Source organism: Pithys albifrons, chromosome Z (genome assembly GCF_047495875.1).
Source record: "Pithys albifrons albifrons isolate INPA30051 chromosome Z, PitAlb_v1, whole genome shotgun sequence".
In the NCBI taxonomy this organism is placed as follows: domain Eukaryota; kingdom Metazoa; phylum Chordata; class Aves; order Passeriformes; family Thamnophilidae; genus Pithys; species Pithys albifrons.
Window position 1 is genome coordinate 65,164,062 of NC_092497.1, and position 16,184 is coordinate 65,180,245.

Below are 16,184 nucleotides of genomic sequence, written 5' to 3' on the forward strand. Positions count from 1 at the left end.
AGGAAAACCAGTCCAGTTGCTACAATAAAACTTGCTACAGTAATAGGCCAAAGTTAAAAATTTGAGGACTGGAAAACGTGGCACTCACATCAACAAGCAGGTGTTTTCAAAGATCTTAGAAAAGACACATTTGCCTAGTGTAGATTATCTAGCTACAGTTTTACCAGATTACACTTAATGCGTTCAGTATCTGCTGTCTTTTTACTGATAAGGTCTTAGAGAGGCTTTGCCAAACGTGTTACATGTCACTGAAACGCCATGTCCCATGCCTGCAAGGTAGTTGCTTTGAGGGCAGAAATATAAACATGGTAATAATAAGGCAAATCATCTAAGCAAGTGGTAAGTGTAATTTAAGCCAAGCAAAATCAACTAACATCTGTGCAAGCAAACCTACCAGAAGATGACTCTTCCATGACATCAAAACCTATCTGTAATGCCAGTTCTGGTCTGAAATGGCTTTTTGCAGAATAGTGGTCATAGTTCTCCACAGCTTCTGACTAGCCCCAATGAATCACACATTCAAAAAATGTGCTTTCATATCCTTCTCATTGCTTCATTTAATGAGTGAGTAAATGAATCCATGTGCTTTCTATAGCTGCTATATTCTGAAGTGTTTCCTTCACCAGTCAATATTTACAAATACATTTTCCAAATAAAAGACACGAGAGTAGCTGCTTTTGTTAAAGTCAGTTATTGTATTTTTAAAATTAGGTCTATATAATATAAAAAAATAAAGCATTAAAGTGAGAACTGCAGACAACACAATTCTATCATAATGTAAGTTAAGAACAGTATTGAACTTTATTAATCATCAGTCTGATAGACTACTTCAAGGAATCCTTGATTGCTGAATCTCATGTAATCAAGTGTGAGCTATGACAGATGAGCAGAAGTCTGATCTATTTCAGAAGTGGCAGCCTTTTTCTGACTCACATCTGGCAACTTGGTTTGGAGGAAAGCATAGATATGTGGCCAGATCTTATTGGTTTCTGTTCCGGAGAAGGATTTCAGCAACCCTTTTTCCCTAAAGAAGAAAAAAAGCGTTACAGAAATTAAATTGTTGAATTGTTCCAAGATCTCTGCCTCACTTCAAGATTGTCCTGGCAGGACTGAGCAAATGCGCATGTGATTTAACACCAAGAACAGCCATAGCATTAGAAATGTAGGTTGGACATTCATTCTCTATGCCTCAAACAGCAAGCTATTGGCCACATCAGCTCATGAAGCTGAGTGCTGTCTGCACAGCACTTAACAAACAGGGTAAAGATAAGCAGCAATGTAGTCACACAGCACATGCTGTAGAGCAGTCATCCAAACAACTATGACTAACCCAGATATTGTAAAGTTGGACCTCATAGATGTGCATCAGAACAAGCAAGATAACCAGGCACAATCAAGTTATTCTGAATTAGTAGCTAGTTTTATCTGTATAGTATATTATTATCAATAATAACAATAGCTTGGGCCTATGTCTTACTATGGTGCTTTGAGGCATTTTCACTTCAGAAATCTAACAAAAATCAGGAATATCACTGTCAATCTAGAAAAACTTCTTTAAAAGTTAACCACACCAAAGACGGAGCTTCTGATGTTCTGCTCAACAGTCCTGGCAGCACATTGTGAAGGATGGTAGATACAAAGATAGAAGAAGGACAATCACTTCATAATTGTCATCAGAAGTCTGATTTCTTTGTCTAGGCAAGTTAAGAGTAAAGGTCTGCATGGTGACCTACTATTACCTGTGTATTAGCAGTGTGGTATTTGCTACTTTACGTAGGTGAAATTGTGTGTAATATTGGCTCTTAAAAGGACTAGTAATTTTTTATCACTTCACAATGCAAATGACATAATTCTCAAACAGCTCCTTATTCCCAAAGAGTCTTGCTAGCTGGGCCCATCACAGGCTTGTTCTTAGAACAGCCACTTTTAAATGTTCATTAAACAGTTTCTCTGTTTCTGTATCACTTCTTGACCCCTTGCACTTGTTAGAAAGCTTCTACTTATACATTTAGAAGACAAAAAATACTGTTAAGATGTTCCAGAAAAAGGAACTGTCTCTGTTACCTGACCAGAGCTGTGTTGCTCAGAACAGTACTGTGATGTAATGAATAATGCATAGTGCTCTTTATAAAGCTAAATATGACTGCAGTGACAGGCTATTTTACTCTGCAGGTTCTGAAAATGTCTCACACAACAGTGTAAAACAAACATACTCATTCTACTGTGTTGATTTCTTTTTGAGTCCATGAAAGCTACATGGCTACCCACACTACATTCTCTGTTGTGGTATAATATATTCTGTAACTGGAGGGATATGTTCCTTGCTATGCTAGTGTGAAATGAGCTTTTAGAATATGGAAGAAGAGATTTTACTACTTACCGATAATATTCTAGAACAGGTTTTGTTTGTGCATCATAAGCCTGCAGCCTCTTGCTAACCGTCTCTGGCTTGTCATCATCACGCTGAACAAGTGGCTCACCAGTTATATCATCCATGCCCTAATCATGGTTAAAAGCAAACACTGAAGCATATTTCTTGTTTCTGGTTAAATATGTTTTGTGTAATTTTCTATTTAAGTTATAATCAGTGGTCAGTTAGGGTGTAAATTTCTGCTTATGTAGAGAAAGGCTGCTGCTCGCATCTTATCTGGAATACAAATTGTTGAATTTCCAGTAAAACAGTACGTCAGTTACAAACATTTTCTCAGGATTGCCAGCAGACATTAGATTACAGTAACCTGACTAATTTATCCTCTGGAGCATTCATGGAATATAGGGAATAGTCTAAAATATAAAACCTTCACGTACAAAGGAAAACATTATTGTTGGTAATATGTTCCTGCATAACAGGAAATAAGAGACCAACTTTGTTAGATGATATTAAATGGACAAAGGAGTTAATGGCCCTTTGATTTTAAATTGCAAAACGGAAGAGTTATCATTTGGCAACAGCTGTATAAAAAAATGGTGGAAAAGTCAGCTGAAGCTTTCCCCACAGGGGTAGGGACATAATATGTCTTTTTCCTATTAAGTAAGTAAACATTTTGTAGGTCTATTAGATACAACCGTATTTCACCTGTTCAGTTCTATTCCATGTTTCAGTTACATAATGCAATCTACTATGTTGTGACGTGCCTGCTAATTAGTGAAAGGAAAGCAGTGTTTCTAACAGCAAAGCTCTGGCAGCTGAAGCCTACTCTTTGGTAGGTCTGATAATTCTGTTACAGCTTGCCTGTGCTCTTCCGCAAATAAAAATAACCATGATTTTAAACACCTTGCTTTAAACAAAACAAAGACAATGCTCTCAGTTGCTCACTTCCAGTGCTTACCTGCTACTTCAAGCTGGCCTCTTGTTCTGCAACACTGAAATCCAAAAACTACAGGGCCCAGTGTGTTTCTGATGTAAAATAAATCTTCCAGGTGAAATGTGATGCCACAACAGCTAAGTTAGTTAGAGTTGTGGATGAGATACAGGTTAAGCCGAGTTGCTCTAAGGCAAATCCTAGTTCTTCAGAAACCTTAAGGTAACAATGTACAATCTTTAAGTTCCTCTTTAGGATATCTCAAGCCATGACCTCTTAGATCTGTTGAGAAGCTTCCCTGAGTTGCAATTTTCTACATCCAATTTTGCAGTACAGCAACTCTTCCTTTGAAATTACCTATCCTGGTTAAATATAAGCACAGGGAAAGCATTAACTGAATTCCTCTGACTGATGATTTGGCCTGCTTCCTAGATGCAAAGACTTACTCTTCTGGAGGAAGGAAAAGGAAACTACATTTTGACTTGTACAGGCTGCAAACAGGCTAAGAGTATGCCTAGATCCTATGCCACTGTGCAAGGCAGACAGTATTCCACATCAGTGAACAGCTTTAACAAGAGCTTATGAAAAATCATGGTGTTCAGTTCTGCATGGTACAAATGCATTGTCCATCAGCTTGAGGTTCTACCAGGTCACAACATACCCTCAGAGGCTGGGTGTTAAAAGAAAGATTCTGTGCTCCCAAGAGATGAAATGAGCCCTTTTCTTCTGATCTACTGTGTTTTGAAAAAGCAAATGCAAACAATATTTTACTTCAACTACCAAATGCAGCTTTTATTTAGTGCCACACCAACATGTATTTCTTACCTGCACTTTGGGAGGGCTGAATTCAAGATTGTAGACTCTACCACTGGCAGGGTGGATCCAACGTGCTGTGAGGCGACATTTTATGGTCTCAAATGGCACATCTAGGTCAATCACGGTGTCTATATGACATTCTTTATCCAGGGCTTTTGCCTGAGCGACTGTTCTGGGGAAACCTTTTTAAAGGAAACAACTCTATAAAATTCCAAAAGTAAAGTTATAGTGAAAATTACCTGGATTCAGTCATTAGAGAAAATAATTGTCAAATAGAAGAAAAAGAAAAAGCATTATCATATTCTAAAGGTTGAAAAGACATCAGATTTTTCCAAGTATTTTTCAATGTGTTGTGGCATTTTAACTTGTTAAATGCCTCCCAGATTTCATTTCCTCATTTCAATTAACCATCTTCCCAACAGTGTAACAAATAAATGCAAAAAGACCCCATACTCATAGGTAACACATACCACTACATTGCACAAAAGCACTGTATATGCATTTGGGACAATAAAATCTCCAATGAAAAGCTTCACTCAGATGTCTGGAACAACCTAGAAACATTTGTGATATCTCTCATTCCCATAGTTGTGTAAGTCTGGCTCAAGGCAGTGACCATTACAAACCTATTTTATTCAGTTGCAGTAAGTCAAATATATTTACTATAGGCAGCACAGGACTAATTTTATATAAAAGAATAGGTTTAAAAGGGGTTCTTGAAGTTGTAGTGTATCAAACTGTCCTCGGGTATGATCACTGTGAGAATATTCAGGCTGAACAGGAACCTGTCTTCAGTTAAAAGACACTGCATTCTTGCCCCATGAACTCCATAGCTCCCTACTGTGTGCCTTCAACTACTAGAGAAACAGTGGAATTTATGAAGGGGTGCAGTGGGAAACAACAAGAAAGCCAAGGTCTCCACAAAGGATTTAAAGTGAAAAATTGAGCATAAGAACTTCCATGGTCAAAGCTACTGCAGAACACCCTGCTGCATTATAGGTTCACTAGAACATAGCTCTAGCACAGTCTCATGTAATTCAGTAGCTTGTAATTTTTACTATGCTACACAAGTAAACTTCTCCTTAAAGGCAAATACTGATAGGCACAAACGTCAGAAACTCTTCTTGCATGACATTTGTTGGTCGGTCCATTGCCTGAGTAAGAACCAGAAAGGAACTAGCCTTACCACAGGAAAAAAAAGAAGTCACAAGGCTACTGTGTCCTGTCTAAAACATTATAAAAGGAAAGGACTAATTATCTCAGACAAAGCTCTGTCTTCTGCACTGTCTCATGCACCTGGTTTGCATCACAGTCAGCAGCTGCCCTCATCCTATTTCTCAAACATTCACATTGTCTCATGGAAGTGCTTCTAAACATTAAGAACAAGAGGGAGAGCCATGACTTCAGCACTGCTGTTCTTACTACTGGCAAGCTAGGCAGCCAGCACGCATTAAGTTATGCGGCTGGAAAATGAGTCTGCTGTGGGACTGAGTAATGAGAAACTTTGTCAACAAACTAAAATGCCTTTACAAAACCATTTCATTGAAATTGAACCAGTGCTTGCTGCATAGAATGTTTTCATGATACAGGAAAAAGTCTACAAGGATATGATGAATTATGAGGATTCCAGGAACACATAAATCTAAGCAGATTATACCCACCAATACATATGATTTTGACTGCTACATCTGCTATGACATGTATCTGCCTGTCATGTAGGAGCATGATGTGATACCCAGAACTGTGATGTGTGGATGTAATTTTAGTGAGCGAGGAGGCCAAATAACTGGTGTTAAAGGTTATTCAGTTCCATGGGAAAATATTAGTGAGCATACAAGCAATTCAGCAACTCTAGTTTGAGCTAGCTGACTTGAACTGATTATTCTGCATTGCAGTTAATCCAAAATCTCTAGTTTGATAACGTTTTCTAGCAGAACAGCGTTGTTCCTACAGAGCCCACTACACTAGATCTACCCTAATGTAATTCAATGAGTCTTATTCCAAATGCTGATGCAGACAAAATCTTTGCTCCAAAAATTCAAAGGCAGCAGCATATTAATATGCAGTAGAAAATTATTTATTCTCTTTTGGCCTCCACACAGTTTTTCTGTTAATAGCTGCCAGTGTGTAGAGCTATGCTGCTAAAACTCCAGATCCACAAGGCTGGAAGTGTGCATTCACAGGTCCTGGAACTAAAGTTCAAAAAAAACTATCTGCAGCTCTTTGCTTTACTGATTAGGTTTCATTGTGTTGGTTACTATGGGAATTACTGTGGCTAAGCCACCAGAACAGATCACTGTACTTAGAAGCAATTATAATAAAGCACTAAGGGACAAAGAACACTGGGGATTTTTCACTCCCCCCAAAAAAGAAGGCCACACCAATAACTTTTTAGTTTTATCTACTGAGACATGTTGTAAATAGAGTCCTAAAACACACACATCCAGCCTAGACACTGTCTTTGTGCTGTGCATCCAACCGTACTCTCAAGGGGTGGGACAACAAGAGCCAACCAGTTCAAGAAGACAGTGGCAAATGCATTTTCTCTCCAGTGTGAATGCTGAAGCAATAAGCTTAGACTGCAGAAATGTACAACAGTTCACTGTAGAGAACAGAACCCAGCAGCAAGTGAAAGAGACCCTTTAAAGCACTAAGCAATGGTTTTGTTAATTACTTACTACACACCACACTGCTGTGGCACTTTTCCATACTTTCCATGTTACTGCCATCACACGCCTATCTTTCTATTTAAATAATTCCTTAGCCACACCTTCAAAAGTTTTCATTCCCCAAGGACTTTAACAGAAAAAGGCTTTAAAAACAGAAACTTCTCAATGAATATTTTAAGGGGGAAATGTCATAAAAACTATCAGAACTGCCAGTTTTGAAATTTTACTTGAGTATTGAACCGCCCTTTTCAACATGAGTTAAATATCCCTGTAATGTTCTGAAGGCAGGATGGAACCAAAACGTTGTTCAGCCAAAGAAACTGAGGCAGATTAGCTGCTGAAAGTTTCACAACAAGCTTGTTAACAAGTGACCAAAGCACTCCAAGCTTTCCAGAGCAGATTTTCTCCCCATATATAGTGATATCAAACATGCTAACTTACCATCCAATAGCCAGTTGTACCGATCTAGACCTTTTAGCTCGTTCAGCATTAGCTGTGTCATGATGTCATCTGGAATAAGCCGCCCCTGATCAATGTACGACTTGGCAAGGATTCCAACTTCTGCAAAAGTAAAAGAAGATGCATTACACTATCTCTGACCTCCAGCAAGCAATGACCTCCCACAAGCCTGCAAAAAACTTGTTTCGATTGGGATGGGATAGAAAAGTTGTAAACAAGACAGACAGTAGGCTTGCTCAAATTAAAAAAAACAGATGTCAGCTAGGATCTGACCCTGCAAATGTGTATCAGATTAATGTGCTCAGTCTGTAGCTTGACAGATGGCAACAGGGAAGAACACACCTCTATCCCCATACCCTCTGAATAAGTTTACTAGTAAATATTTGAAATATTAAGTTCAAAAAACTAAAATCAGGAAAGGCCATTAGACAAAACAGTCTTCAAAGTAAGAAATATAAAGATTACTAGTTTGTTAAGATATCAGCCCTCAGATTTCCTGTAAAAAGTTATTTTCTCAGTTACTTACTAACTTACACTTAGACTTCACTACAAAGAGAAACATCTTTGGCATTTACAAGAGAAGTATGCAGTGGGACATGCTTGCCAGACATGTATTTTTATGATTACTAGAGTTACAAGAGGATGTTTATAGATGTTGTAAACTATTTATGGGAGCACACAGGCAGTCGTATTTTCCCATGGAACTGACTAACCTTTAATACCAGTCATTTAACCCCTGGCTCGCTAAAATTACACCCACACATCACAGTTTTAGGCGTCACACCACGCTCCTACATGACAGGCAGTAGCATGCTGTCATTCACCCAAATAAGGGGTACAGTCATGAAGAAATTCAATTGTTTGTGTCCCAGGCACAAAGTCTCCATAGTTTTTATTTATAAAACAATTACCCAATTATGTTAAGACACCCAGAGTAGCAGCTAGACTGGTTTTATTCTGGATCTGCAGAAGCCTTTACTTGCAGACAGTTCAGATCTAGTTACAGAAAACTAAACAAGAGGAGAAAATGGGATGGACTGACATACCAACACAAGATATAGCCACTTTCAGCACAAAGCAGTGAAAATTGCTAATTTCATCACTCTATGCATGGAATGTGCAATAGCTCTTCTTCAGATAAGGCAACTGAAAAGTAGTAGATGCAAACAGTAGCTTTAGTGATGAGAAAAAAAAAACCAATGAAGAGACAATTTCCCCTTACTGGGTGCTCATATCTGTAGTCAGGCCTTGAAAAGTATGAAGACCATGAAACAGGTACTAAGTCTGCCTGGGTATGAAGCAGATCTTCTTTTCCCTACCTTCCTTCTTCAAGGTCAGCAAGTCAGATCTTTTACTATTCTAGAGCACTTTAAACCACATACCCTGCAGAAGTAAGGCTTAGGAGGAGGAATAAATCACCTCTACATAGTTTAATGTGTACTTGATGCTTGGAACTGCTACTGATTTACATGGCAGTATTGCTCTAGCCACAATAATCTAAAAATATGTGCGAGGAAAGGTTCACAGACAACAGTTCTAACATACCATGGCAAGACTGATGTGGTGTTGGGCCCAGAGAGGTTTAGAATACAGCAAGTTGTGAGGTCCTATTATTAGGTCAACAGAGTTGGAAACACACTGCTTCTTGCCTCTCTCTACAGAACTCAGGTCATTTAGAAAGTTACTATTACAGAAGGAAAAAATAGGCACCACTGTACTCAAATAGTTATATATTAGACAAAATTTTGTACACTAGATCATAGCTTTTACATTGTTTCTCTGCTCTTGGGAGTGAGATTTTGTGAAGTGATGTTGGTTCTATTTAGTTCTAAGGTTTTTTCCCCTTGGGTCTGAAACCATTACAGGGATGGGAGTTTTTGGAATTAAAGGCAACACAAGGTTTCTTTCCTTTCTAGGTGATAGCAGGCACCCATGTTTCATGGGTTTACAAAAGACCAGCATTTTCTCACCACATTACAGCAAACAAGCTCTAGTCATAATCAGCAATAGTTTCCTTAGCACCACAGAAGTGGTCACAGACCCTCCGCTCTCCAAAGCAGCAGAATGTGGTAATAATTGCAAATTGCTACAGACACTCAAACCTTCAACAGGACTTTTCACCAATGTCCATTTTCAAAAGATAGCAAATGCGAAAATTTGCACCATATAACTACAGTTAATTATATCTAATTTTCTAAGTGTTTTAACTGCCCATCCTGGGAATTGCAGGACTCTTCTATTATGATCAAAAACTCATGAACATTTTCCCTTGATTAAAGTCGTCAAAGCTCTCTGAATTGCCTCTCAGTCATTTTCCTATCTTCAGTGTACTACTTATTCCTGCTACCTCGTACTTCATCTCAACCCTTTCCAGACCATTTCTGCAACCAGCGACGGACTTTCAATGAAATTACAATAGAACTTTATCTGGTTTAATTAGTGAATGAAAAACTCTGTAGCAGGTTCTGTTAAGTTCGTGCTAGTGAAGTCAGAGAAAACTATCCGCCACTGGCTCCTCTCGTCACATTCAGGGTTTTAACATCTCTGCTACATTTTCATTTCACACCTTGCTCTGCTTCACATTCTTTCATCTGTCCAACCCACACAGAATATTTTGCCTAATCACTTCTTTCCACCACTTCATGGCTCCCTCCTCAAATCAAGCAATGCAGTATTTCTTCTTGAAATGTCCTTTTCTCACACACTCTTCATCTTGATTCTGGGGCTTTATGATCTTGCTTCCAAGACGTATTCAAAGAGCACAAACCCTAAAGTATTTAGTATATAACATAAGCCCCAAAGCACTTGATAAAAAGAGCACATTTCCTTCATCTTCTGAAACAGCTTCCCACTAGGTCTTACACTGAAAGTTCATAAAAGAATAGTTTTGTGACCCTCAGTAAATAAAAACTTTTGATTGTGCAACCAAACAGACAGAAATAGCATGCATATGATCAGATACACCTGCACAAAAGGTGTTCCTAGCAAATGTTTAACCTGCAGATATCACCTGTAGTAAAGTTGGTCACTGTGCCAAAGTCATTGTTCTTACTGGGCAAACAGAATTTGTGTGAAGAGATATGGGAATCACATCACAATTGATATCACAATGCACATAATTTTTCACCTTCAAACATGCTTATCAGTTTCCAAAAATAAAGAGATTGCCAGTTACCTAAGGGTAACCAATACCATGATATTCACAAGTGAATGCAGTCCTCTGAGCTTTAAAGTGCTGGAAATAACAACTCTCACTTCATCACAGGGAACCTGAAATGGTCCTTACAAGGTTTCACACCCCACCGTAAGGAATAGCAGGTGTGGAAGTTAGAAGAAGACCTCTCATCATTGCAAAAATCCACTAGAGAGAGGGCCTGTGGCATCTCAGTAGAGGCCAGAGGTCAAGCCAGAACTATATAGTAAGAATAATTCACATCATTACCCAAAACAAGCAGTACTACATGCAAACACAGACCATGACGAAACCCAAGCACAGTATGAACTTGTAAGGCAGTATCAAGAATTTTAAAAGCACAAGATAAGCAGTTCAAAAATACCATTATGCCTGCCTGTTTGGGACAAGGCCTTCTAATTTTGGAATAGCTGTAAATAATTCTAGGTGTCTCAGCTTCTAGGCAGGAAATGGAGATCTGAAAAAGTCTGCTTGCCCACAACCCCTCTTCTTGCCCTGCCTGTTTTTTAAGTGTGACTATTTTTCCCTTTTAAGATGCTTCCAGCTAGAACAATTATCAGAAACTATCAGAGCTATTAGAAACACCTACAAAAAGTACTGAGTGCTTACGAAAAGCACCTAGAGGAGGAAACAGTGAAGTGGAACAAAACAAGGCAGACGGGATAAGCCCAGATAACTCCATACACCTTCACAAGGAGGATGCGAAGTGACAGCTTGAAGATAGGAGGCCCAGCTCGCTGGCGCCTGCAGGGGAGCTGTGTGAAGTCATCCAGCCCGTACCTGGGTGCGGGGGAGCACAGCGGTGGCACTTGGGAGCACCAATACCTCTTCAGAAGCTCGCAAGGGCTGCCCGGAGGGAGAATGGAGGGCAGCAGTGGGGCTGGGAGCAGGACTGTTGCCGCGGGCGTGTTCCCTGCCCGGCGCGGGGCTCTGCCCCGCGGGAGCTCCTGCCGGGCTGTTCCCGCGGATTGGGGGCAGGGGACGCTCGTACATCCTCCAAGTCCCGTCCCCTCCCCATTGCCATTCCCACTCCCACCTGTCTTCTTCTGCATGTTCTCCCTCAGCAGGTCACCGCTGGAGAGGTGCATCACGCCGAAGTGTTTGATAATCCGCGCGGACACGGTGCCCTTCCCGGAGCCCGGCGGGCCCATGATGACGGCGCGCAGCAGCGGCGGCACCACCATCGCGCTGTTCCGCCGCCACCGCCCCGCACGGGAGGGCGCGGGGGCAGCGCCGCCTCCCCGCACGGCACGGGCAGGGCGCGCAGCAGCGCCGCCTTCCGCACAGCGCCTCCTCCCCACAGAGCACGGGCAGGGCGCGGAGCAGCGCTGCCTCCCCGCACAGCGCCGCCTCCCGCACAGCGCCGCCTCCCCGCACAGCACGGGCAGGGCGCGGAGCAGCGCTGCCTCCCCGCACAGCGCCGCCTCCCGCACAGCGCTGCCTCCCCGCACAGAGCCGCCACCCCACACAGCGCTGCTTCCCGCACAGCGCCGCTTCCCCGCACAACGCCGCCTCCCCGCACAACGCCGCCTCCACGCACAACACCGCCTCCCCGCACAGCGCCACCTCCCCGCACAACGCCGCCTCCTCCCACAGCGCCGCTTTCCCGCACAGCACGGGCAGGGAGCGGAGCAGCGCCGCCTCCCCGCACGGGAGCCCGGGCCGGGCCGGGCCGGGCCTCCCAGGGAAAGACAGCCGCCGCTTCTCTGGCTGTCAGTCAGGGGCAGGAAGGAAAGGTCTTGTACGTAAATGCACGGCGGGAGCGAAGGATGAATAAATAATAATAAGATAACTAAAGCAAATTGCATTTTAGAAAGTCGCATCAGGTCGCATTAGTGCATCATGGCCCGAACTGGATCTGACCAGCATCCCCATGCCACTCTGCCCAGGAGACCCATCTTGGCCGCTCCTGGAACCCTCTGCCCCTGCCTGTTTCCATTGTCAGTAATGGAATTAGGGAATCGTTTAGGTTGGAAAACATCTCGAAGGTCACCAAGTCCAACAGTGCTAAGTCCACCTCTAAACCATGTTCCTAACTGACACATCTCCACGGCTTTTAAATACCCCCAGGGATAGTGACACCTTCATCTCCTTGAACTGTCATAAGGATTTCGCAGGCTGACCTGGGATATGGCTCCTTACCTGCCTGTCACCTGATGACTGTTGGGCTGCTGGCACGTCCCGTTGCTGTCACTGGCCTGACCCCGTTCCCTGAGACTGTGACAGACTTTGCTGTGCTGCTCAGCTTCCGTCCTTCCACCCCATGCTGCAATCCAGCTTTTGCTGGTCTCTCACAAGTAAGCTCCAACTGCTTAGCAGCAGGAAGCCGCATTTGCAACGAGCTGTGCCTGAGTTTTGTTCAAGATACTTGAATGTGAAAAACTGCAGGTTGTCTTTGTTTTGAGCGGTGTTCTTACAAACGACACTCAGAACTCCTTTCCCACAGATACGATTCAGTGATTCTCAGCTACAGCAGAACAAAATGTTTTCGCCCAAACAGAAGACTTCCATTCCCCGAGTGTTCAGTGTTGTCCACAGCCAGAGAAGCGAGACTTCCTGCTGAAGGTTCTGTAGATGCTGATGGATCTTGACCACTGTGAATCAGAAAAGCCACAGTGAAAAAGCAATCCCATAGAAAGCAGAGCTAAAGCCAAGATATTAATGAAATTCAGCTTTCTGTTTTCAGCTCTTGTTTCATTTCAGCGGTTTTACATTGAAACAAGTAAAGTGTTGGAGAACATGCAGGACGCTAAGAACTGCGTCTGTGTGAATTTCGAGGTTGTGACAGTAAAGCAACAAAGAAACATTCAAAAGGATGATTGATACTTAAGAACAGTATGGCAATGGCAATATAGCCCTAAAACTGTCCAGTCAACAAAATAAATGGCCTTAAAAATTAAGTAGGAAGGCACTGACTTAGACAGAAATCTTACTATGAGCATAAATCTGACTGCACTGAGCAATGTGAATCTCTGGAATTGAACCTAGTAATACTTCTGTTCCAGAATGCAGTAAGGCAGCAAGAGTGAAACATTCAGGGCTTTAGCAGTGTTCCCAGGGCAACATCTCAGTCTGCCAAAGCACCACAGTCTTAAACAAAATCTGGCAACAAATAGCCATTTACATGTGAGAAGTCATGCTGTTTGTTTCAAGCTCCACACTTCACAGACTTCTGAATGGTGGAAGTCCACAAAATATGTAGACATCTTCAAGTATGTGGGAAAATGGAAGGTATTATATGAAATAAATCTCCAACAAATAACTAGACTTGTCATGGAGATCATTAACTCTTGTGTCCAATGCCACTGTGTGTGAAAAACAGCAATAATTCATTTGCCTGTCAAAGAGGGAACATGAGGTTCAGCTTCTCTGTAGGCACTATCGAGCAGCTCAGAAAAACTCCAGAGGGGAATGCTAAAATAATCCCACTGTTAAAGACAATTTAGCAACCTCTCTGAAATTCATAACAGATTCATGAAGACAGGGTGGAAATGGCTAGACACTCCTCTCCTCATACACACAGAGAGGCTCTTACTAACACAGGACCTTTGCAGAACAATAGTGGATACTCATCTTGCAAAAAGTATTAGTAAAAGAAATTATTGTTCTCTGTTCCTTGGCTATCTTTGCCAGAGTCTAAACCTTGTCCTAGTAGCTTTGTGCAATAGTTGTGACATCCTCAGAAGTGGAAAAGGAAATAATGGGAGAAATAGGCCAATGGTTCACTAGTTTGTATACAATGTTTTCCAGAATTATTCTGTATTTAAAGACAAAGAAACCATTTTTTTTGCAGCCCTCATTTTAATGTTTGAAACATGACATTATCTTCATTCAGACTTTATTATTCATATCTTAATACATTACCCAATGTTTAATTAATACAACTTGCATTGAGTTCTGGATTAATCTTTCTCACACAGGAAGCCTACAGTTATTCATTAAGATCCTAACTCATGCTCAGTGAGTTCATTGAAATAGCCCTCATGGTGACAGAACAGAAATGAAAATCTTGTTTCAAACAAATCCAAATCTTCTTTTCAATAGAGAATCTTTCAGATTTCTCAGATTTTTTTTCAAACATAAGAAATTCTTTAAAAAGTATTTTTAAGTTTTAATTGTCAAAAGAGTTTCTGTCATGTTTGCTCTTTGGAGATCTAAATCCTTTCTTTTGAGTTTGACACACAAATCCTTTAGTACTGTGGGGTAACTATTTCCAAGTATTCAATTTTGACCCAAAATTAAATGGTTACTTACATGAGGAAGAAGTTATAGTATAATGACTTTGATAGGGCTCCTGACATGGCTTCTGACCTAATTTCTGGAATTCATCTGGGTGGATGGGTGGGCAAATAGATTAGTGAAAAATTGTCTGGAACCAAGGTCAAAGTGTAGTGGTTAGCATATTGTACCCTATGAAGAAGCCCTTAATGAGTGTGCATTGCCATGGACTGCCCTGGGACCTTGTCCTGTCTAGTGTCTATAAATAGCTTCAGGAGGAGAATGCACCCTCATCAACTTTGCAAGTAATACCAAACCATGCAACCTTAGTGGAGGGGCCCAGGGGCAGGAGGTGGGGTTCAGCAAGGAGAGGTGAGGAGAGGGACAAAGCAGGACCGTGGCAAAATTCAGCAAAGGCAGGTGCAAAGTCCTGTAATCAACACACACTGACTGCTTTCAATGGTAAAGGCTGGGAACTGACTAGCAGAGTAGCAGCTCTGCTGAAGAAGACCAGGAGATACTGGTGGACAGCCAGCTAAGCACCACCAGCACATGGCCACCAACATCCTGGGCCATAACAACAGGAAGGTAGCCACTACATCAGGGGAAACAATTAGCCCCTTGTATTAGCTACTCCTTAGGTCACATCTTGGATACTGTGGCCAGTTTTGGGCCCTTCAGTACAAGACAGGTATTGACCAGCTGGGGCAGGTTTAGCAAAAACTGACCAAGATGATCAGAGGCTGGAGAAAAGCCCTGCCACAGGCTTGTTCAGACTGCTGGGAAGAAAGGTTCACAGTACCTAAGAGCAGCCTTCTAACACTCATGAGCAGGTAACTGAGAAGGCAGGGCTCGGCTGCTTACTAAGGTGTGTGGCAGAACTCATTCAGTCAGGCAGTGGAATAAAACTATTAGTAGTCTCAGCCCTCCAAGGTTTTTCATAGAATCATAGAATCATAGAATGGATTGGGTTGGAAAAGACCTCTGAGATCATCAAGTCCAACACTTGGTCCAACTCCAGTCCGTTTACCAGATCATGCCTCTCAGTGCCATGTCCAATCTCAGTTTAAAAACCTCCAGGAATGGGGAATCCACCACCTCTCTGGGCAGCCCATTCCAATGCCTGAGCACTCTCTCTGGAAAGAATTTTTTCTGATCTCCAACTTCAATTTCCCCTGGCAGAGCTTGAGCCCATGCCCCCTTGTCCTATTGCTGACTGCCTGGGAGAAGAGACCAGCCCCTACCTGGCTAGAACTTCCCTTCAGGTAGTTAAAGACAGTGATGAGGTCACCTCTGAGCCTCCTCTTCTCCAGGCTAAACAACCCCAGCCTCCCTCAGCCTCTCCCCATAGGGCTTGTGCTCCAGTCCCTTCACCAGCCTTGTTGCTCTTCTCTGGATCCACTCCAGTCCCTCAAGATCTTTCCTGAACTGAGGGGCCCAGAACTGAACACAACACTCAAGGTGGGGCCTCACCAACGCAGAGTACAGGGGAAGGATCACTGCCCTGGTCCTGCTGGCCACGCTATT

General features: G+C 42.1%; 1 protein-coding gene across 2 annotated transcripts; it reads right to left on the bottom strand.

Moving 5' to 3' along the window:
- Positions 1 to 672: 672 nt before the first annotated feature.
- On the bottom strand, positions 673 to 12,688 carry AK3 (adenylate kinase 3). 2 transcript variants are annotated; one of them, XM_071580020.1, is made up of 5 exons: positions 12,582 to 12,688; positions 7,229 to 7,348; positions 4,128 to 4,300; positions 2,381 to 2,499; positions 673 to 1,024 (listed from the first exon to the last, which is right to left on the bottom strand). In XM_071580020.1, the coding sequence occupies exons 2-5, from the start codon at positions 7,287 to 7,289 to the stop codon at positions 874 to 876; spliced, it is 504 nt and encodes a 167-aa protein (XP_071436121.1). In that variant the 5' UTR covers positions 7,290 to 7,348; positions 12,582 to 12,688; the 3' UTR covers positions 673 to 873. The 2 variants fall into 2 exon arrangements, with proteins under 2 accessions (XP_071436121.1, XP_071436120.1); XM_071580019.1 differs by lacking the exon at positions 12,582 to 12,688 and adding an exon at positions 11,476 to 11,919.
- Positions 12,689 to 16,184: the final 3,496 nt, after the last annotated feature.